Source organism: Labeo rohita, chromosome 8 (assembly GCF_022985175.1).
Source record: "Labeo rohita strain BAU-BD-2019 chromosome 8, IGBB_LRoh.1.0, whole genome shotgun sequence".
NCBI classification, from domain to species: Eukaryota; Metazoa; Chordata; class Actinopteri; order Cypriniformes; family Cyprinidae; genus Labeo; species Labeo rohita.
Genome location: NC_066876.1, coordinates 23248575 through 23272957, shown reverse-complemented (window position 1 = coordinate 23272957; position 24383 = coordinate 23248575). Strand labels below are relative to the sequence as shown.

Sequence of the window (24383 nt, the reverse complement as noted above, 5' to 3'; positions counted from 1 at the left end):
TGTAATAAATGCACTGGAAATACAGCATTATTTGAGTACTTCAAAAGAGCCTTGTACCTGTAGAAGGACCACTTGAGCAGGAACTGGCGTGCCGCGCGGGGGAAGCTGGTACTGCCCTCGTAAGGTTTCAGCACCTGGTTGACGACGTTGTCCAGCCAGGCGGCCCACTGGTCTAGAGAGCTCTGCTGCTGCAGGGTCACCTTAAAATCTTGCTCCAGACGCTGGACGACACTCTCGTCACACTGGCACACCCAGGACGCCTGCTCCTGTGACAGACAAACAAACACACATAGCGTGAGCTGAGACGATACACGCACCTCACACATTACACCCATAAACCTGAGACAGGAAGTCAAAGCGGTTTCGACATTCAGAGACAGACCTGCACGTTAGCGAAGTCCACTCTGTTGAGGTCGCTGAGCATCTGGTTGATCTGGGACGTGTTCTGCAGGACGGCTCGCGCTGCCTGGGCCAGGTGATTCAGAGAGGTGTAACGGCGCAGGGTCTGCGCAAACGCACTCACTACTGCGGCCTGTGTAGATGACAATAACGTATTGTGAGCATTAACACAAAAAAAATCTAATCCTCACATCCTGTATGGTTGGAGTCACCAAGGTTACACTTTTAAAGGTTCACCTTCAAAACACTTAAACACTTTTATATTGTCACAGGTATAATCCACAAGCATACATGTTAGCCATTTAAAACTTTGAGGTTAGTACCATTATTTAAAAGAAATTAATACTTTTATTCAGCAAAGAGGCATTAAATTGAGCAAAAGTGACAGTATTTACAGTTTTTAAAGTGATAGACATTTATATTGTTACAAAAGAGTTCTATTGCAAAAAGGCTGTTCTTTTGAATCTTACATTCATTCAAAATCCTAAAAAAAAAAGAGAGAGCATGTGAGCTAAAAGCTACTGAAAATACATTTTAAAACAATTTAAAAATATATTTTATATTAAAATATGTTAAAATTTGTATTGTATTTATGATTAAATAAACGCAGCAATTTAAAAACAAAATAATCTTGCCTACTCCAAACTTTTGAACGATAGTGTATGAAACTGCATTATTCCACTTTAACATCAATTAATTATTTTACTTTATTAGGGAACATATTGTATATAAATAGTTGTATATAATATATAACATTGTATATAAATCAGTGAGATTTTTTTGTTTTTAAAGAAGTCTCTTATGCTCATCAAGGCTACATTTATTTGATTAAAATTAAGATTAAACATTTTTAAATATATTTTATATTTTAAAATATATTAAAATATGTAACAATCATATTAGAATGATCATGTGACACTTAAGACTGAGCTACTAAAAATATATTTTAAAACATTTTAAAAATATTTTATAATAAAATATGTTACATTTATATGTTGTATTTATAATTAAATAAACGCAGCCTTGGTGAACATAAGAGACTTCTTTTTAAAACAATTTAAAAACAACAACCAAAAAATCTTGCCTACATCAAACTTTCGAACGATAGTGTATGGAATTGCATTATTAAACTTTAACATTAATTATTAATTATTTGGGATCAGTGAGATTTTTAATGTTTTTTATGCTCATCAAGGCTGCATTTATTTGATCAAAAAAATTTAGAAAAAAAAAAACTACTGTGAAATATTATATTATATTATATTATATAACAATATTATAATTGTTGTATTTTAATATACTTTTTCAGACATTACTCCAGTCTACAGTGCCACATGATCCTTCAGGAATCATTCTAATATGCTGATTTATTATCAATGTTGGCAACTATTTTTGCTGCTTAATATTTTTTTGGAACCTTCGATACTTTTTCTGGATACTTTGATGAAAAAAAGTAAAAAAGAACAGCATTTATTTAAAATAGAAATCCTTTGTAACAATACGACCATTCAAAAGTTTAAGGTCAGTACATTTTTGAAAATAAAAATAAATTGTTCTTCTATTCAGCAAGGATGTGTTAAATTGATAAAAAAAGCCATTTTGAATAAATGCCTTTTTAACAATTTATTCAAAAAATCCTGACAAAAAGTATTACAGTTTCCAAAAAAATCATTAAGTAGCTGTTAACTGTTTCCAGCACTGATAATAAAAGTTATAAATCATCATAATAGAATGATTTCTGACAGACCATGTGACACTGAAGACTGGAGTAATGGCAGATGATAATTCAGCTTGGCATGAAAGAAAGAAACTGTTTTAGAGTAAGTTAAAATAAAAAAACCCTTATTTAAAATTGTAATAACATTTCACAATATTACTGTTTTTTTCTGTATTTTGTAATAAACGCAGCCTTCAAACTTTTGAACAGCAGTGTAGATATACTAAAAGTGTATTAAAAGTAGTATTTTATTTTACAACATCTATGTAACTAGAAAAAATTGAGAAAAATATTTTTTGAATTTCATTTACAAAACATTTTTAATTCTTTTACATTTCGGGGTTTTTGGAACGTCTGTTTTTTTGTTTGTGTCTGATTTGGATTACACTTTTCAGCAATTTTATCTTTTTAGAAACACACACATACCTTAGTGCGGACAATTTCCTGTGGGTAGTCACTCATGGCTGAGGTCAGCCATCCTTCCAGACTCTTAGCGAAGTTTCTAATAGCTTGAGTGAGGGTGCCTGCAGGATCACATTTCCCATCAGTCAAGCAACATTCTGCTTACAATACAACAGCAACACTGACACTGGAACAGGTCACAGTAAGTGTGTGTATATGTATAAATACTAACTGGGAACAGGCCGCAGTACATCAGGGATGAGGATCTCCACCAGTGCCTGATACAGGATGTGATCACAGCTCCTCATCCACTGTTTGATCGGTTCATATTTACACAGAGCGATCAGCTTCTCTCTGGGGAATCCTCTGATGTCCTCCACATCCTCTTCACTGCAAAATATACAATATACATCTTTGTGTCAAGTGTATGAAAAGAAGTCAATTTTTTTCATTAATGTTTTAAAATGAAAGATTTAAAGGATTACACTAATTAATGTACAAACATCAGTTCAAAGGGACTACCAATGAAAACTAGCCTAATATATATATATATATATATATATATATATGTGTAGCCTATATATATATATATATATATATATGTATGTGTGTGTGTATACATACATATACATATACATATATATACATATATATATATATATGCAACATTTCCAAGGAAGCTCTAAATACTTCACTGAGATGTGCAATACTTACACTACAGTTCAAAAGTTTTGGCTCAGATTTGTTTTTATTAATTAATTTATTATCGTTTTTAAAAAAAAATTATAAATTTTACTCAGCAAGGATTCATTAAACTGATCAAAAAGGACAGTAAAGATATATGTAATGGTGTTGCTGTATCAGTTTCCACAAAGATTTTAACCGGCACAACGGTTTTCAAAATTTATGATGATAAGAAACATTTCTTGACTTTTTAAAATATTAAACTTGAAAACAGTTATTATAAATTGTATGAATATTTTACAAAATTACTGTTTTTACTGTATTTTTAATTGAAAAAATGCAGCATTTAATAAAAAAAAAAAAAAAAAAGTCTTAATGCCAAACTTATACATAACAAATACATACATACGTACGTATATGTATATATGTATATATGTATATATGTGTATATATATATGTGTATTATATATATTTTTTTTTTTATTTTTTTTTTAAATACAGAACAAAACTGTAATATTGTGAAATATCATTGGAAAATTTAAATAGTGTTTTTTTTTTTTTTTCCATTTTAATATACTTTAAAATAAAATGTATTCCTGTGATGCAAAGCTGAATTTTCAGCATCATTACTCCAGTCTTCAATGTCACATCAACCTTCAGAAATCATTGTAATATGATGATTTATTATCAATGTTGGAAACAGTTGTGCTGCTTAATTTTTTTTTTTGGGAACCTGTGATACCTTGTCAGGATTCTTTGATGAATTAAAAAGAACAGCATTTGTTTAAAATTAAAATCTTTTGTAACAATATAAACTACAGTTCAAAGTTTGAGGTCAGTAATTTTTTTCTTTCTTTCTTTGAAAGACATTAATACTTAGATTCAGCAAGGATGCGTTAAATTGATAAAAACTGATAGTAAAGACTTACATTGTTAAAAAAAGATTTATATTTTGAATAAATGCTGTTCTTTTAAACTTTTGATTCAAAGAATCCTAAAAAAAAAAATTCACAGGTTGCAAAAAATATTAAGCAGCACAACTGTTTCCAACACTAATAATAAATCAGCATATTAGAATGATTTCTGAATGATTGTGTGACTCTAAATACAGAGTAATGGCTGATGAAAATTCAGCTTTGCATCACAGAAATAAATAATATTTTAGAATTTTAGAATAGAAAACTGCAATAACTGCAATAATATTTCCTAATATTATTGTTTTTCTGTATTTTTCCATCAAACAAATGGAACTTTAATGAGCATTAAAAGACTTCTTTTAAAAAGTCCACCATTAAAAAAAATAATAATAATAATTCCAGACGTTTTCAGGTTTTCCATGACTGTGGGAACACTGTGAAGGTTTACGTGACTACAGCACCTGTTAGGAATGGTAGTGGCTCCGTCACTAGATGGCGCTGTTGAATACCAAAAGGTCTGCCATAGCTTCTCTATGAGATGGAACTGCAAGTTCATCACTACGTCCAGAGTAGCCTGGCAGAGACAAATCAGATATAAATACAAACTTTGAACATGCTTCCATGCATAAAAACATTCAAACTATAATACCTTGCAAAACATACAAAAACACTAATATGTAACAAGTGCAAAAAGATCTTGAGAAGCTTCCGTGTAAGTTCTGATCACATTAGTGAGACAAGTGTGCTCCTTCATTCTGAGTGTCTTTTGTCTTCCCTGCTGGCATAGACAACTAGATCATCTCAAGTACGGCCCACTCACGACATCACCGCTCATCTCGCAGTCTAAATTATGAAAACAGCCAGTACTCATTCAGAAGCACCCATCTTGAGGGCAATCCACCTTCTTATATAAACAGTTTGTTACACAACACAAACCACATGCACAAACTCAAATTTCAACTCTTATATTGGGTTGTGTGTCAAAAAAAGGAACCTGAGTCTGTGCGGTGAGGTCGGTATTTCAGCAAACTGTGACACGCGGAAACAAAAGTAGGTGTTGGTGTTTTATTGGAGAGCAGAAGTGAGAGTGTGGTGAGTTCAGAGTGTGTTTGTCTCAGTGATTCACACTCAGCTCTCAGATTCTCCTCGATGAGGACACACACTCTTGTATCCAGTTACACAGCCCCCCCTCCTCCTCCTCCTCCTCCTCCCGGTCACATGCTATGTTTTGGCTTCCACAGCCAGGTCACCATGGCAACCTTGTTTACCGTTGCCCCAGCAACAGTTCAAACACAGCACTCCAAAACAAAAAGAGAGAAAATTCTCTTTCCCCCGACAAACAAGCTTTCTTACCTTAGTCGAAAGAGGGGGAAAAGCACTACAGTTGTGCTTCTAGAGGACAAGTTGATGATTTTTTTAAGAGTACTGCACTTGGGAACTCTGAAAACTCGGTTTTATAAACTCACTTCCAATTCAGGCAGCACTAAAGGCGTAAAGATGTGACTTCCGGAAGTCCTGAAGCTTCTATTTACAAGTTTGAAGATCATATTTTAATATGTTGGAGTGGTTTTGGACAAATTAAAATATTTTTGGGCAATTTTATATTTTTCCTGACAAACACTGCAACTTAGTGCTAGCGCAGTAAATGAAAAGTGACATTTTTAGCCGTACACACTGTGAAATAAATAAATAATAAATATTGTGAAATATTATTTCAGTGCACTGTTCAATTTTCTATGTGAATATATTTTAAAATGTAATTTATTTCTGTGATCCAAAACTTATTTTTCAAGATCATTACTCGAGTCTTCAGTATCAAATGATCCTTCAGAAATCATTCTGATATGCTGATTTATTATCAGTGTTGAAAACCATTGTGCTGCTTAATATTTAGTTGGAATCTGTGATACTTTTTTTTAAAAGTTAAAAATAACAGCATTTTTTAAAAAATTGAAATCTTTTGTAATAATATAAACTATCATTTAAAGTTTGTGCTCAGTAAATTTTTATTCTTTTTTTTTTTTTTTTTTTTTTTTTTTTTTTAAGAAATTGATATTTTTATTCTCCAAACATGTTATACTGATAAAAAAAAAAGTATCTTATGCTCATCAAGGCTGCATTTATTTGATCAAAAATACAGAAAAAAACAGTATAATATTGCATAATGTTATTACAATATAAAATAATGGTTTTTATATTAATATACCTTAAAATATAATTTATTCATGTGATGCAAAGCTGAATTTTCATCAGCTGTTACTCCAGTCTTAAATGTCACATGATCCTCCAGTAATCATTCTAATATGCTGATTTATTATTAGAATTATCAATGTTGGAAAAAGTTGTGCTGCCAAATATATTTTTGGAACCGGTGATTCTTTTTTTCAGGATTCTTTGATGAATAACAAGATATAAAGTATTAATTTCTTTCAAAAAAAGAAAGGATAAAACTTACTGACCCCAAACTTTTAAACAATAGTGTATATTGTTAGAAAACCCTTCTATTTTAAATAAATACGGTTCTTTTTAACCTTCTATTGACCAAAGAATCCTGAAAAAAAGTATCACAGGTTCCAAAAAATATATATATTAAGCAGCACAACGGTTTTCAACACTGATAATAAATCAGCATATTAGAATGATTTCTGAAGGATCACGTGACACTGAAGACTGGAGCAATGATGCTGAAAATTTAGTTTTGTATCATAAGAATAAATTACATTTTAAAATATATTCACAAATAAAACAGTTATTTTGACTTGAAATAATATTTTACAATATTACATTTTCTCTGTATTTTTGATCAAATAAACGCAGCCTTGATGAGCATAAGAAACATCTTTAAAAACCATTAAAATCTTACTGATCCCATACTTTTGAGCAGCAGTGTATATTGTTAAAAAAAGATTTGTATTTTGAATAAATGCTGTTCTTTGTAACTTTTTATTCATCAAAGTATCCTGAAAAAAAAAAAGAATCACAGGTTCCTATATATATATATATATATATATATATATATATATATATATATTTTTTTTTTTTTTTTTTTTTATTTATTAAGCAGCACAACTGTTTCCAACACTAATAATAAATCATCATATTAGAATGATTTTTGAAGGATCGTGTGACACTGAAGACTGGAGTAATGGCTTAAATTATATTTTAAAAATATATTAACATAGAAAAATTATTTTAAACTGTAATAATATTTCGCTATATTACATTTTTTCTGTATTTTTGAGTAAATGCAGTGTTGATGAGCATAAGAGAATTCTTTAAAAAAAAACATCAAACATCTAACTGATCCCAAACTTGTGTATAAAAATATTCAGAATGCAAATTGTTTCTATTTGAATGTGATAAGTTCACTAAGTTCTTGAATTGTGTGGCAGAAATTACGCTCTTTACTTTTGTGCTTTACCAGTAGCAAATAAACTTATTTGTCTGGAGAGAAAAGCACAGAAAAACCCACAGCCAGATTGCAAAAATCCTTCTGGATGAAAGGTTAATTGGGAAAGCTGAAAACTCCTAGCTTGATGGATAAAAGAAGCACAGGAACAAAAAGGTGTGCAGTGGAAGGGGAGGGACAGAATGAGAGATGGCGAGAGAGAGAGAAGGAAAACAAGAGCTCTAACATGGCAGAAATGACATTAAATGTGAGAGCTATGAAATGAAGATGGGTTGAGTTCATCTGTCAAAATGTTGAGAGCGGTGCTACACACGCATTCTGAAAGTAAAACTCAAGAACATGTCAAACTAGAAACCCCGTCAGCAGAAAATATGAGAGGGTGGTGGAACACTAAGAAAGAGGCCATCAACAGCAGAGAGAGGGTTTTTCCTTTTGCACAGTTCCTCATTGCCTACAGCTAAACTGCTGCAAACAAATGAAGTGCCGTTTATTCGTTCATTAAAACACTGAAACTGAAAATGAAACCTGGGAGCGCTGCAATTAAAATTGTTGTACGCAAGGTTTAGTGTTATGAATTGATTATAATATTTACTTCCCTTTCTGGAGTTTGATGAACCAAAACATTTTTATTATGAAAGCTCACAGGGAAGAAATCTAATCTCTCTTAAAACTCCCTTTTCAACAAAATAAGGAGTTGCTTCCTTTCATGAATACTAAAGTCTTTATCTACTAACTTCCGAAGACAATACAGTTGCAGAGAGAACAGAATTTTTAGTTTTAGAAGCCATCATCTCAAATAGCACACGTACATCTGCAAGATGTCTGTTAAAGATCGCTTTGATCTGGAAAGCATCTGCTGTGTACAAACATCTGACAGACGTCTGTAAGATGTCAGTTTTACATACAATCTAATTCATTAACATCTTAAAGACATCTAATACACGTCTATTTGACATCTTTTCGAAAACGTCCTACAGACTGCAGATGAGCAAACGCTCTAAAAATTACGTCTTGCAGATGCAAATAGAGACGTCAAACAGACGTATCCGTGATGTATGTGTGCTATCATGGATCATTTGCAAAGCATTAGGGTTATTGCTACTAAGAAAAAAAAAAATCATTATATATGCAAACTCTTAGTATTACTGTTGTTATTATGTACACTACCATTTAAAAGCTTGGGGTCTGAAAGCTTTTTAAATGTTTTTGAAAGTGTCTAATGCTCAACGATCTGTAAAAAATATGCTGCAATAGTTTTTAAAAACCAAAAATACTATTCTATTTTACTATATTTTAAAATGTCATTTATTCCGGTTACATGACCCTTCAAAACCATGCGGATTTAGTGCTCAAGATACATTTTTGATTATTATCAATAAAAAATTAATTGTGTTTAATACGGTTTGTGGAAACTGTGCTACTTTTTTGGGATTGTTAAATGAATAGAAAGTTCAAATAATTTTTTTGAAATAAAAATCTTTTATAATATTATAAATGTCTTTACTGAAACTTTTGATCAATTTCACGCCTCCTTGCTAAAGTATTCATTTCTTTTTTTTTAAATCCTATTGACCCTGAGGAAGTTTTCGCCACGGAATAAAAAATTAAAAAGGTAACTGTGAATTTCTTGCAATTCTACAAACTCGCAGTTCTTTTTTTCAAAATTGTGAGATATAAAAGCACAATTGGGAGTTAAATAGTCAGAACTGCAAGATATAAATTTAAAATTCTGACATTTTAAAATTAACAATATAAAAAGAATTTCGCAATTTTTACTTTTTTCTCAAAATTGCATGATATAAACTCACATTTCATATTCATGAGTTTTTTCCCCTCGCAATTCTGAGAAAATTTGAAATGTAAACTTGCAGTTGCAAAAAAAAACTCTGAATTGTGAGATAAAGTGTCGCAGTTACCTTTTCTTATTGTTTATTTAGTGGTGAAAATGAGCTTCCATACCAAATATCATATAACTAAATGATGTGTCTGTGACAAAATAGAATTAAATTATTATAAAATGTGAAAATTAATGAACTTGAAATTATATATGATGCCGTTAACAAATTAACTTCAACAGAGACTGTGTGACACATAAATGAAAAACATTCACAGGTTGTGAAAGAACATTGTTTACACAAGGTCATTCTCTACGAGATGTTGCAGGTGCTTTGTTTTGCTTATCCTATCTGCCTGTAAGAACAAGGCTCACATTCATGGTGGAAAGCATGTGATACATTGTTGCAAGAAAACTGGCTTGGGTAGATTAGTTTAACTATTTGCCTTGGTACATTTCATTCATTATTGTATTTCTTTAACATTCTTATTACTCCATGATTATACAGTACATTCTTATGCAACTGATATGATATGTACTCTTTCACTCACTTGCTGATTGATTTATACCTTTACATTTAATTATTATTACTTTCATACTATTTTCAAATTAAATGGTTTAAAGATGAATAAGCATATGATAAAGAAATCTGATTTCTTCTTTTATACAGTAAGTGAGAGTTGACCTCTGCTAGGTTGTCTGTTGAATTTTCTAAAGATAGCTGTTAACGAGTTGTTTCCTTTCCATCAAAACAGTAAAGCTCTTCCTTCCATTGGGAGCTTTGCATCATCACACTTTTTAACCTTGACTACAAAAAAAAAAAAAAAAAAAAAAAAACAGTGTGCAGTACCTCACAGTGAATCCTGTAGTTGCTCTGGAGTTTTTTCACATCATTCATGCTGATTGACTCAGGCAGAGGACATGAGCCCAGATCAGGAGAAGGGAAGGGGGGGCAGGACGTGAGACACATCTGCCAGAACACACACAAAACACACACACTTACAGTTGGTTGTACATATATTTCGACAATCTTGATGTGACCATATGTAAATTAAAATCAAGTCTTTTAAATCTTATCAGGAGGTTTACCAATGTACTGCTGGTGATGCTGGCTCTGTGCCGCCACGCTCTGCTCAGGCGTGCTGGACGGGTGCTGGGAGCCGCTGTTTAAACTGTCCCCCATCCCATCCATCTTATGAAAGGGCTTAAACCTGGATACAGGAAATGGCAACAGGAAGAATAAATGTAGAACTCACTACAGGGGATTATAGAGGATATGACTAAGAAAGAAACAAAAGACCATTTTCCGACAGGTTGCAGAGCCAGTGACCAATATGAAGCTGTTCTGTGTATTTCAAACGCATCAAAAGTGGTTCTGACACATAAATATGATCGTTTTGAATCTGGAATCACTAACACCAGAAGCCAGAGGGCTGTATGAGGCTTTCAACATAACATTTTTAATATAATAGGAAATAAAAATGTATTTTATTTAGAAATAAAATGTGTGAGAATTAAGTATTATATTAGAAACTGCTGAATAAAGTTGTTATTACAAGACACAGTTGAAAGTTTAAACCTCTCATTTCTGAGTTTTTTTCTCGTAATTCTGACTTCTGATGGTCATAATGCTCATAAATAGCATTACGCTCATGAACAGCAATGGAAATGAGATACTATTAGAATTCTTATTAATATTTTGAATTAGTTTTTATTTTTACAGTTTCTTTTTTAATTGGAATTTTTCTAAACGTTTTAGCAATTGTGCGGTTTTAGAATTTATTTCTTAATAGTATGGTATTTATTTGTTTATTTACTTACTTTTAATGTTTATTTCAATATATTAAATTTAAATTTAAAAAAGATAAATGCTGACTTTTTATTTTTGACTATTTATATTATTTTTAATTTTATTTCACTTCAAAGTCACAGAAAAGGAGCAGCGCCAAATGTCCAAAATCTAAAACCCAAGTTGGTCTGGTGCGCCGATCCAAATAAACAAAGAGCAAACAAACAATTAAGATCAGCACACGGTTGTATACCACACTGGCTAAAATATAAAAACAAAATTTGTTGAGTCAGCTTAAAATAATTTGTTACCCTGCTGCCTTAATATTTTAAGTTCAGTCAACTAAAATAAGTTTAGTCAACTTAAAACGTTAAGGTGTACTAAGTAACAACTTAGATATGTGTGTTTGCTAAACTTAACAGATGGGTAAGTAACCCAGCCAACTTAAAATTTTGATTCAACTCAAATATGTAAGTTGTCACTTAGTATAATTTAACATTTCAAGCTGAATAAACTTTTTTTTTGAGTTGACTGAACTTAAAATTTTAAGGCAGCCAGGTTACAAATTATTTTAAGTTGATGCAACAAATTGTTTTTTACAGTGCAGGCTTAAACCTCTTCAAAAAAAAAATCTTTATTAAATGCTGCATCAGAGGTTATTTTATTTCACTTAAAAAGCATTTTATTTCAAGTGACAATTTTTTGTCAAACGGCAGTGCAAGTTTCCATCTATTCAGCCAGCGTGGGAATCAATTAGATGCTGATTTAATGAATCAGGTTAAAAAAAAAAAAAAAAAACACTTCAAAGCTCTATCAGGATCTGAACAATTGAGCAAGACAAACACACAAACACAAACAGATCCTATTTGCAAAGAAGAAGTGACTGGGATGTGAGATAAAGATTGAATGCAAGTCAGAAGGAGAGAAAGTTTTTTTTTTTTTTTTTTTTTCACCTCTGTTTCTGATGGACAGGTTGTTGTCTCATTGCCATGTACTGCGTGTCCTCCTGTAAGCGGTTGAGAGGCGAGTCAGGCTTCAGACGAATACCGTAATAATGGTATTTTGAGTTCCCCCTGAGACACAGACACACAGACAAAATGAGCCATCACATTTTTTATTCCAGCAACAACACACCACAATTTGAGATTTATTTCAGTCCATCATCTCATGATCATTCTTGAAGCATTAGACGAGTGTCTGCAGCAAATCCACTCAATGTTCTTCTCTGTGCTGCTGTGGTTTTGAGGACTGGATTTTGCTTTTCTTTTAAGAGTGGATCAGTTGCTAATGTAGTTTATAGATTAGCTATAATTTGAGGGTGCAGTCTGACCTGGTGCCAAGTCGGCGTGTGCGAAGGCCCATGAAGACAGAACGGATGAGTTTGCCAAAAGAGGCAGCGTTAACTGGATCCAGTTTTTGCTCCTGACAGTGTCTCAAATAGTGGTTATACAGAGAGCTCCGCGGCAGACTCACACCCTCAGCCGTCTCGTAATTATCCAGCAGCCACTGCAACTGTACACACACACAGCCAATGAATAAAACACTACCTAATCAGGCAAGCTTAAATTCTTTAGTTTTATATAATAATAATAATAATAATAATAATGATAATGTCGACGAAACCACATAACACTTCTTCATACATACCGTATGTTCATATTTAATTACCATATTAATTAATTACCATATTAACACACTCATGTAATCAAGATTAAGTAAATACCTGCTCCCCCCATATTATATTATACATATATTACTGTATTTATTACAGAGACAGTTCACCCAAAAATGAAAATTCTGTCATAATTACTCACCCTCATGTCATTCCAAATTCGTTTGTCTTCAGAACACAGAAATTAAGATATTTTTGCTGAAATCCGAGAGCTTTCTGGCCCTGCATAAACAGCAACGCAACTGACACGTTCAAGTCCCAGAAAAGTAGTAAGGACATGGCTAAAATAGTCCATGTGACACCAGTGGTTCAACCATAATGTTATGAAGCTATAAGAATACTTTTTGTGCGCAAAGAAAACACATGTTCAGAAGAATTACATGAAGCATGTTGACCCGGATGCGCTGCGTCTTGTTCGAAAGCAGAGGAATGCACAAGTACCCCTCGTGGTGCTCTCGTGAACGTGTCGCAAAACTGACACGGAAGTGAAGAAATTGTTGAATAAAGTCATTATTTTTGTTTTCTTCGCACACAAAAAAATATTAAAATTAAAGTTAAACCACTGATGTCACATGGACTATTTTAATGATGCCTTTTCTACCTTTCAGGGCCTAAAACGTGGTAGTTGCACAGGGTCAGAAAACTCTCGAATTTCATCAAAAATATCTTTATTTGTGTTCCGAAGATGAATGAAGGTCTTACAGGTTTGGAATGACATGAGAACGACAAGTTTTTTTTGGTTTTTTTTTATTCGTCTTTTTGTACATTCTTGATTAGTTTGTTCTTTAAACATTTATCAGGGCTCCCACAACTTCACATTCTAGGACCTTTCAAGGAATTTCCAGGTCCAATACCCTCAAATTCAAGGACTTAATGTGGGGACATACTTCAAGTGAGAGCAAGGTTACATCATGTTACCTTGTAAGATACATTATTACAGTTTTCATGCGTCAAACACAACTATGCAAAAAAGCTTTTTTTTGGCATTTATTGTTGGCCATATGACAGAGATCTGATGGATCTGATAGAAATGCGCGTAACTAACGTAAATCAAGCAAGCTAGTATGCAGAGGCCAAGAAGTGTTGGCAAAATAACACATTAGCAGAAAACTTCTTGCACAAAATAAATTCAAGCACTTTCAAGGACCTGCATCTATGTAGGTTTATTTTGAAAAAAAAAAAAAAAAAAAAAAATGTAGAACAAAGTTGTTATTTTAGTTTTCTTTGCACACATAAAGCATTCTTTTAGCTTCCTAAAATCACAGTTGAACCACTGATGTTACATAGACTATTTTAACAATGTCCTTACTACCTTTCTGAGCTTTGAACGTGGTAGTACCATTCCTGTGTATGCAGGGCCAGAAAGTTCTTGAACATCAAAAATATCTTAATTTGTGTTCCGAAGATGAGTAATTAATGACAGAAATTTCATTTTTGGGTGGACTATCCATTTAAATTAGGCTCTCTACTGACACACTGACAGCAGCGTTATGTCAGTCTCAGGCCTCGCGCATGAAAATGATATATGTAGAAATGTAAATATTCATAGCCTTAAGTTGAGGTGTCCGTCTACAGCAAGATAAATAAATGTGCTGGACTCAAGAGCTCAGAAGCACTTCAGAGTGAACTATTTATATGACTCCCCCTGGCAATTTAAATTTTAAATATTAACATATAACACCTAAATATAAGACTGAGTATTTGATATCTAGGGGTACATCTCACACAAGTAAACATGGTGATCCCTGGGATGTTGACTGAATTAGTTGTCATGTAAATGCTGGGGGTCTGAGGAGACCTAAAATACACAGAGCGAGGGGCTGTTCTGGAAAAAGCATGCTCACAGCAGCAGTGAAAAGCAAAGCAAAGAGGCAGGCAGGACGAACTAAGCCTTTTTTTTCAGGATTTGTTCCAGTTTCAATAAAGTTTTTTCCCAGGTTGACTTACATGGCTGTTGAGCAGGCTGCTTTTGTGAGTGGCAATCCCTTCTGACTTTTGGAGGTTTTCAATCGCCACTTCAAGCTGAGGAAAAGTAGGAGCATGCAAGACATGAAACAGGGGAAGAGAAGGAAAAAAACGGAGGGGGTGGAATGTTGGGGGGGGGACAACAGGGAGGGAAAAAAAAAACACACAAAAAACAGAAAAGGAAATCAGTCTGTTAGCTGCAGCCGGACTTTGAGCATTTCCATTACAGTCTGTCAGTGTTTGCAGCCACATTCATTATGGGTGGACAAAAAGCATGCAAATGTGAGGAACTCAGAGGGTTACGCCACTCTTCCTGTCTCGGCCTCATATATGCTAATGAGCTGCACACACAGGGCGTGAGGTCAGGCTACTCTCAAACACATGAGACGAACTCTCTAGCCACTTCTGAAATCACACAGTTAGCGGGGTTGCGCCCTCTGCAAAGACACCGGCGCATTTAACGCGTGATGCTGAAAAAGCAGATTTAATTTGACTCTAATAAACATGTTTTTCTGCAGGTATTAGCTGGGAAGGAGGATAGAAGTTTTTGCTATTGCATTCATTAACCTGACTGACTTCTTACATAGTGGGCATGAAAAAAAAAAACTATTTCAAAAGAGATTGAGAAGAAAAGATTAGAGAAGGAGAGAAAGATATAAAGAGGCAGAGAGAGAAAGTTTTGGCAGATTGGCAAAACTTATAAAGAGGGAGACAGGGAGAAAGAAAAAAAAAAAAAAACAGGCATCCTTCCAAGTCTTTAAAAGGCTCCCGAGGGCCCTTGGCCAAATGGTAATGAGCCCCAGGGGTTGCTTTGTTTCGAAGGCCACTCAAGTGGCTGTGAAAACTGCTAAAACAAGGCAGAGCTGGATTATTTAGAGGCAGTCGCCTCCTTAAGCCCTGTCCCTGCTTCCAGTACACCTCATAAACTAGCACACAGTGGAAAAAAAAAAAGCTACACTCTGATGACGGTGTGTGTCATCTCTTCTCTACAGACTATTGGTAAGGGAAAAAATGTGTTTGCATGATTAATCTGTGACGTTACTACTTGAGAAATCCACATAATAGCAAAACACTGCTGTCTTAAGGAATGTAAATTGAGCTCTGTCAACATCATCTGTGACATAGTGCGGATTACCACAGAAAAGTCATTTTGACTCATCCTTCAGTTTGTAAAAAAAAAAACAAGCAATTCTAGAGGAGATGTAAGCAGAAATCAGCTTGTATATTTATGTTACAGTGCTATCATTTCTTTTTTTATTATTATTATACATTTGCTCAAGTCACCCACTTAGCTACTTTTCTAAGTGGGTAAACATCCAGTTTTGCATGTATGCATGTAAAACAGTATTTAAAAGTTTATTTTGCTGTAATGCAGTGCCCCATAGACGTTCTTTGTTAGTGTAATTACTGTAAACACAGCTTTTGTTCGGTTTTATAAACTGAGGGATGAGTTGAAATTTTTTTCCTGACATGAAAAGTACATTCCTGTCACACATCTAAACAATAAAACTGTGCTTACATTTGCTAAACCACAAGAGCTCAATGTAACTGAGACTAAAAACTCCCCTCCCATGTCACTAGTGGACTAGCCTTGAAGGATTTTAGCACAGCGAATCGTACCATTGCGGATGAAGAGCGTGAGGAGTGAGAGGTGTGGTGGCGGCCGCCCTCCATCCCGCCGTGGATCAGGTAGGCACTGCCGCTGGAAATAATCTGACTGCTGCCCACGTCCATGGCGATTCCCACCATGCTGTGAGAGGGCACTCCGCCAGCAGAGGAGACGACGGTGGTAACCTGAGCACCACCTGCTTGAGAGTCGAAATAGGTGCTTCCGCTGCCCTGTCCGTACAGCTGGGAATCTGGGTTGTATGAGTATGCAGTACGACTGAAGGAAGAGAGAAAGACAAGAATGTTTAGCTTTTAACAATCTTACTGTGTTTAAAAAAACAAGTTTCTTTTTAACTTTTCAACAGTTTTTAAGAGAAGGTGGATTTGATCTGGACTTCATCTATATCTTGAATAGGAATATTTCATGACCAGGCCATATTCTACAGTTTTGGAGTATTTATATTAGCTAATTTATTTCAGTTTAATAAGCTAATTAACTACACAGTGGAAAAATAGACAAAAAGCTGCTAAGGTTTTCAATATTGATACGGTTTTTAGACAATACACTGCCGTTCAAAAGGTTCTTTTAAAAACTTTTCTGCTCACCAAAGCTGCGTTTATTTGATTAAAAATACAGAAAAAAACTGTAATAATGTGAAATATTATTGCAATTTAAAATAGTGGTTTTCCATTTTAATATACTTTAAAATAAAATTTATTCCTGTGATGCAATGCTGTATTTTTAGCATCACTACTCCAGACTTCAGTATCACATGATTCTTCAGAAATCATTCTAATATGTTGATTTATTATCAGTGCTGGAAACAGGTGTACTGCCTAAATTGTTTTTTGGAACCTGTGATATTTTTTGCAATATTCTTTGATTAATTTAATGTTAAAAAGACAGCATTTTTTTAAAAATAGAAATCATTTGTGACAATATACACTACTGTTCAAAGTTTGGGGTCAGTAAATGTTTTCTTTTCTTTTTCTTTGGAAAAATGTATACTTTTATTCAAATTTATACTTTTATAAATTAGCACATTAAAATGATTTCTGAAGGGTAATGTGACACTAAAGACTGGAGTAATGGCTGATGAAAATTCAGCTTTGCATCACAGAAATAAATTATTTTAAAGTATATCAACATAGAAAACTATTATTTTAAATTGCAATATTTTATAATATTACTTTTCTCTGTATTTTTGATTAAATAAATGGAACTTTGATGAGCATAAGCAACTTCTTTTAAAAAAAAATCTTGAAAAATCTTACTGATCCAAAAACACAAAGCCAGTCATTATTACGCTACATAATAAATGTTATAAATAAATATAATAAGCTTATTCCACAAAAATGGGTACAAAATGGGCCCTGAATTACTATAGGCTTCTGAAAAAAATCAATTTCCTTTTCATTAGGCTCAAGTGGTTAGTGAAAAGTGGGTAACCTTGAGGAAAAAAAGAAAAAAAAAACATGATTTTCAAAGTAAATATTCTATATTTTTTTCCAACCCTCTTCAATTTTTTTTACGTTGGAGCTAGAGTTCAAAACCCTGGTTTTATATAATTGTGTAATTGCTTCTAGCCATAAAATGGCCTTTCTATTATAAAAAAAAAAAAGAGTCCAATATTATTAATTACTTATTGGTTGCAATATATTAATTAAATATATTAAGTGACACCATTTCAATCAATGCCACAATTCTTGCATTGAAAGAACTAGTATAATAATACTCATAACATAAATTTCATCATCAGTGGGTCACCCTCAATAATAATAACGTGTCTACACAAACTGAACATCTGAAAACAGCTTTGACCCTTTAATTTAACAAACTGGTAAGTGCTTACATTGTGCCATTGGGGTAGACGGCCTCCGCCCCCTCCACGTACTGCACCTGGGACTGGTACACATGCTGAACCTGTTGGACCTACAAACATACACACATACGGATCAGACTGGTGTTAAACAACCGCCGCGTGAGTTCTGAGATGTGCTAATGCAGATTCTGTAAGGGAAATGAGATGCACAGCTGTATGCAGGCTGCAGGCAGTAGGGGGCAGTGAGTACAAAGCTTCACCTCGACAATCAGAGACGCCCTGTCGAGCCGGGAAACTACTTATTAACATATTAGTCGCAACAGCCCAAGCGTGACGTGCGTGAAAGTAAAGCATGTCTGCGTTTCGGGGTTCTGACAGTATGCTGGGAGAGAAAGAGAGAGAGAGAGAGCGTGATGGAAAGACAAAGACAGTCACGAGAGCGAAAGAGATATGTCGAGAGGGAAAAGATAAGCCAGAGGTGTTGTGGGTCCTCAGGATGTGCAGTAAGCGTGCAGGGCTTGATTGACTGTCCTCGGTGCATGTGTGTGTGTGTGTACCTGCTGAGGGACCTGTTGCACTCTAGGCACTGGCAACTGCTGCACCTGAGCTCCCTTCTGGGAAGAGCCGGTGGCCTGAACTAACACACGCTGCAGGTGAGGGACACACACACACACACAAATGTAAAAATTAGACCCTTTTTTCTTTAAAAGGTCAGGTGCGTAATTGTTTCGATATACGAATATCCCAGTTTAATAAGGAAAGAGAACCAAGTAAGCCATTTTTGAGGCAATTTCCAAAACTTCTGCCTCAACCGAAAGTGCGAGCTTGGGGTGGGAGTACCTGTTTGTCTATACAATGAAAGATGGGTGTTTCTTTGTTGTGTCAAAATTCACATATTTACACACAAAAAAAGACTTAATATCTTGAGAAAGATCACTGGAAAGTTTAGTTTATGAAAGTGTCATCTTTGATTCAAACTGCAAGCACAAGTCTATAGTCCATATTTCATTCAGCACTGGTTTTCATCAAATTCTCTACAGCTGTCCAGGGAAATGTGAAAACATCAACCGAAATGAAATAAAGACCAGTTTCTTTGGATGTGTGGTTGATCCAAACCCAACATCTCCCCCTCGGCTGTACCACGCAAAGTCGCTGCTAATCATTTCAAGTGGCTTTGACAGATGAAGGGTGTGGGTGAGGAGAAATCTTTCATCGCTTTATCGGATCCAGTGCATATTGAAAAGCATCTTTAAAAGATCCAAACCGATGACGGAAGAGCTGAAGCAGCTGGGAGGAGCTTCCTTCATTTTTATTACGCTACTTTTGCGCAGCAGTGTTTTGATGGATCGTGCCGGGCCTGCTTACCTGTTGCGAGGCGGGAACGGGCTGAACCACCGGCGCCTGGGCTGAAGTGGATGTTCTTAGCGCCACTGTGGACGCTGACTCTGAGCCGCCCTCTGACCGCTGCATGGTTTATCCTAAGCGTGCGAGAGAAACACAGAGAGAGGAAGTGAAAAATATTAAAAGGAAAAGCAGTTGTTGCTTCCCAATTTATGTACCATCCATATTAAATAGCTGAACACTCTGCACGCGAGATTAGAATTCACGTGTCAAAATAGTAAAAAGTACAATATGTTGGCCATTAAACTTTCTATAATAGAAAATTAGTTTTTGCTTAATGCTAACAGATGCTAATAACCTTTTAGCTCAAATGCTAAGAAAGCAGTGTTTGGAAGTACAAACCACATTAATTTTTTTCCCAAATTCCATTTTCCAAATTTTTTTCAGTTTTAATTTTTGTAGACTCTGTTTTAAAGGTTAATATAAAAAAATATATTATTTATAACGCATGTCTGATTAATTTTTTGGATTGTATTTGAATGGTTTCATTAAATTTTAATAAAAATAAAATTTAAATTGATTTTATAAAGAATTAATTTAAAATACATAATTTTTTTTTTACTTGGTGAAAAAGTATGCAACATGGTTTACGAAAAACGTAAAATGCCAATAATGGTAGTTTTGCGCTTTTCCATTACCAGCAAAGTACATCGTTTTATTAGGAATTTCATTTCATGTTTTCCTCACATTTTATTTGAATTTTTCTGGATTCCATTTTTTTTTTGTTTTTTTTTTGTTTGTTTTTTTTCAGATTTAAATTTTCTAGACTCTGTTTTAATGGTTAAAATAAAAAAATATTATTCAAAATGGTTTCATTAAATTTTAATATGATAAAATTTGAATTGATTTGATAAAGAATTAATTTATTATTAGTATTATTATTTTTTTTTTTTTTTCAGAAATACTGTGTTGTCTATTTATATTTTTGTAGTAAATAAATTCTGGTAAATATTTTTTTCTGGTAAATATTCCTTAAAACAATGTTTTATTAATAATTTTATTAGTATTAGTAGTAGTACTACCATTACATTTAGTAACGTATTTCTGTCACAGTTTCTTCAAGTTAAACCGAACTTTCATTTTGACGGGTTGCTGTGGAGACTTTTAAGTTTCTGTTTGTATATGATATGATGATAGTTTTAAATCAAAACAAACAGTAAAATGCTCATGAAGTGACTCTCAGAGCAGTTCTAGAGATTGTTCATGTGTTTACGTACTCGTATATTGAGACTGCAGAGGCTGAAAACACAGAGAACGTCACATGCGCTTTAAGTGTGTAGTAAACGAAAATGGCGCATTCACTCAAACAGAAACATGCAGATTTGTGGTTTCTTTTTTTTTTTTTTTTTTCTTTGGCCTTTTTGTGATTTTTTAGATCACAGGTCAGTGGGGATTGACAGGAAATTGTTGGGTGGAGAGGGGAAGCAAAGGACCCTGGGTCGAGATTCAAACCCGGGTCAGCCAGAGGCGCAGTTGCGCTATATGTCAATGCGCTAACCGCTAGGCTATAGGCACTAACTAGCACTACTTATGTTAATATAAGTAATAAATATTATGATAATGTACCTCATGATAATGTGATTTTGAGATACAATTTTGACAAAATATTTGAAGTAGGGCTGTCAGTCAATAAAATCTTTTAATCTAATTAATTACATGAGGTTTTTATTAATTAATCAAATTAATCGCACATCAAATTTGGCTGAGAATTTACTCCCAAAAGATAATTTAAAGTCATTGTTGTGTAAAGCATCAAACAAACAGTACAAAAAGTATCTTTAGCAAGAAATAATTTGTTTAGTAAAATTTGTTTTATTTGATTCAAAATTAAAAATTTAGGCTGCAACGGCCTAATATAATTTAAGAAACATCTCAAATATAATTTGAGAAACATCTCAGTATTTTTTGTTCATACAATGTAAACCACTGGTAACCAAAACAGCTTTGTTACCAACAATCTTCAAAATACCTTCTTTTATGATCCACAAAAGAAAGGTTTGAAACAACATGAGGGTGAGCAGATGATGACAGAATTAATTTTTTATTACTATTACTATTATTTATTTATTTTTTATGAAATGATACTCTAAATAAGAAACTAAATCTGCCAGCAGGTGAATGGCTAATTCATTCATGAATGAGGTAAATGGCTCTGAATCATTGGTTCACTCAAAACGCAGATTCATTCAGAAACTAAACACTGCTGTGTTGTTCGGAGACTTGCAACAATTCTGCTATGGCTTCAAAGGTAATATGTTTTCTGCAAATTGAGCAAAATCACACAATATTGTGTTTAAAATATAACACAATATCAACTTCTTATTTACTGAACTGTTGTATAAAATCACATTTAAGCTCATGATAAGCTCATGACAAAATCAGCACTTATGTCACTTACTGCCCGTGTGATATCCTGTGATATGTGATATAGATAAATATGAGACAAAACACATATAGGGGCATTTTTTGCACCAATATCTTGAATTTTAGGGCATAAGTGCATTTGTAGAGTTGTTTCCCTGCATCATATTTGTCAACAGTCAACTACATGAAATATAAGATGACGTACAGGTCTGGGGCGAGTGTGTTAACTGCGTTAAAATATTTTAAATCGCGTTATTTTTTCAGAACTAATTAATTAACGTGTTAAACTGACAGCCCTAATTTGAAGAGATTAGCATTAGCTCAATTATTTTTATTCTATAAAAATAAAACCCCCCGAAGACCAATGCAGATAAAAGCGAAACAACTCAAAGTTCACGATACATCATTGTATGGAACTACATTATGTATAAAGAACAGCAATGTGTTAACTGCAATGTCAATGTAATATTATAACCACAAGATCCCTGCTAATTCCCACCACAACTAAAGATACACAACACAATCAAACTGAGCTCTAACAGGTTGCCAGAAAGGATAAGAGCAGCCCACTGAAATACAACTCTGCGCATGTGCCAGGAAAAGTGGGATACAAAGCAGCTTTTCACACTGTCTTCTTCGAAAGGACCAGGAGCTCAACCTAGCCAAATCAGACTGAGTCACCCGCATCCCCAGCAGGCCGCTCACCTCTGAACTCTATTATGGAGAAAAGAACAAAGGAGACATTAACAATCCCATCACAACTGCAGGATCGACAGGGAATTGGGCTCAAGCGAAGATTTGAGTTCGCCACTGTCATCGAGATCCCGATGTAACTCTCCAAACTCTTACAACCGTTGATAGTGCACAGAACAACAGGAAAGAGTTGAAAAAGAGTGACAAATGGAGACCAGGCAACCTCCCACGGAAAAAAAAGACAGAATAGGAGGTGAGAGCAGGGGGACTTTGGAAAAAGTGGAGGGGCGGAAAAACAACATACCCCCCAATCATGAAAAGAAAAAGCAAGGGGGGAAAAAAACAAAATGGCAATGAGGCTGGTCCCCCCCACCAGGATACTGATGATCTCCAGCGGTTGTTTGGAATGAGAGTCCGTCTCTAGGGGCTCCAATAATACAGCTGATATGAGGAAATTCCTCAATGCTTTGTAAACGTTTGTCGGTTGCTATGGTGAGGGATCCATGGCAACCATCCCTAACTCTACCACCCCCCTTCCCCTTGTGCTATTCTTTTTTAAGCTCACACACAGGAACTTTCGGAGCGCTACAGAGACAGACAGACTCAGAGACGGGGAACGAGAGCGCTACGGGGGGCGTCGATCTCTGTACATCTAAATAAGCTTTTTACCAGTCTGACGGTGCATTTACCGCCACCGGCGTGCTCAACAGGTCCCAGATCAGCGTTTACAATGTGCGCCTGCATTGATTGAGACTAACAAATGGCAGCAGAGGCTGATCTGAGAGCTCAATCGCTTCGAGAGACACCCTGACTGACAGTTTGTTGTTAAAGTTTAAAATAGAGCAAAAGACAAGCAATACGCTTCACATGCATGATTTCATCTGCAGGAAAAATGGATGCTAATTACAGGCACTTAAAGTTTTCCTCTGGGAATAGAAGAATAAAAAATAAAAGCTAATTGTGTTTTGAGATCAGTAATATAGAAATAATGAATTCTCAAGTGTGAAGCTCTATTCAAAGGTAAATTAATTGGAGAAAAATCTAACTATCCCCGTTTTCAAAAAATAAGGGGATTGTGATGAATACAACAGATGAGTCAGTTCAGTAAAAAGCATGAACTCAGATGCCCTCTGGGTGTATTTTTTAACAGTTAACACACATTTGTGTTTTTTTTCAACAAAGAGTCACTACTATGAAATTCCTCTTTTTTTTTTAAATCCATTAAAAATCCATTTAAATCTATGATTTTAAACTAACATTTTGCAAATAAATTAGGGGATTCTAACACACCTTTTAGCCACTGAGCTTTTTTTAAGATTTCCATTATATTTTCGAGTCAGGCGTGATGACTTAGTAAATCTTATGTAACACTTTACGATAAGGTGTCATTTGTTAACATTACTTAATGTACTAACATGAACAAACAATGAACAATATATTACACGATTCATTAATTTTTGTTAATGTTAGTTAATAATAATACAGTCGTTGATTGATTGTTCATGTTAGTTCACAGTGCATTAACCAATGTTAACAAACAACTTGTGATTTTAATAATGCATTAGTAAATGCTTAAATAAACATTAATGAAGATTAATAAATGCAGCAGAAGTATTGTTCATTCTTAGTACATGTTAACTAATGTTAACTAATGAACCTTTTTTGTAAAGCGTTACTAGATCTACTAGATAAAAATTTTACAGAGA

At 34.1% G+C, this 24383-nt stretch overlaps 1 protein-coding gene across 1 annotated transcript in view; it reads right to left on the bottom strand.

Annotated features, from left to right (window-relative positions):
* Positions 1-24383, bottom strand: part of rfx2 (regulatory factor X, 2 (influences HLA class II expression)) — a 48585-nt gene that overhangs the window by 3617 nt on the left and 20585 nt on the right. The window contains 15 exon segments of the mRNA XM_051117220.1: positions 58-266; positions 383-532; positions 2543-2640; positions 2751-2908; positions 4581-4693; positions 10213-10314; positions 10316-10332; positions 10452-10573; positions 12105-12224; positions 12482-12663; positions 14771-14845; positions 16409-16673; positions 18250-18329; positions 18777-18866; positions 19585-19697. Of these exon segments, the coding sequence (XP_050973177.1) occupies positions 58-266; positions 383-532; positions 2543-2640; positions 2751-2908; positions 4581-4693; positions 10213-10314; positions 10316-10332; positions 10452-10573; positions 12105-12224; positions 12482-12663; positions 14771-14845; positions 16409-16673; positions 18250-18329; positions 18777-18866; positions 19585-19689 (1886 nt within the window). The 5' untranslated portion in view covers positions 19690-19697.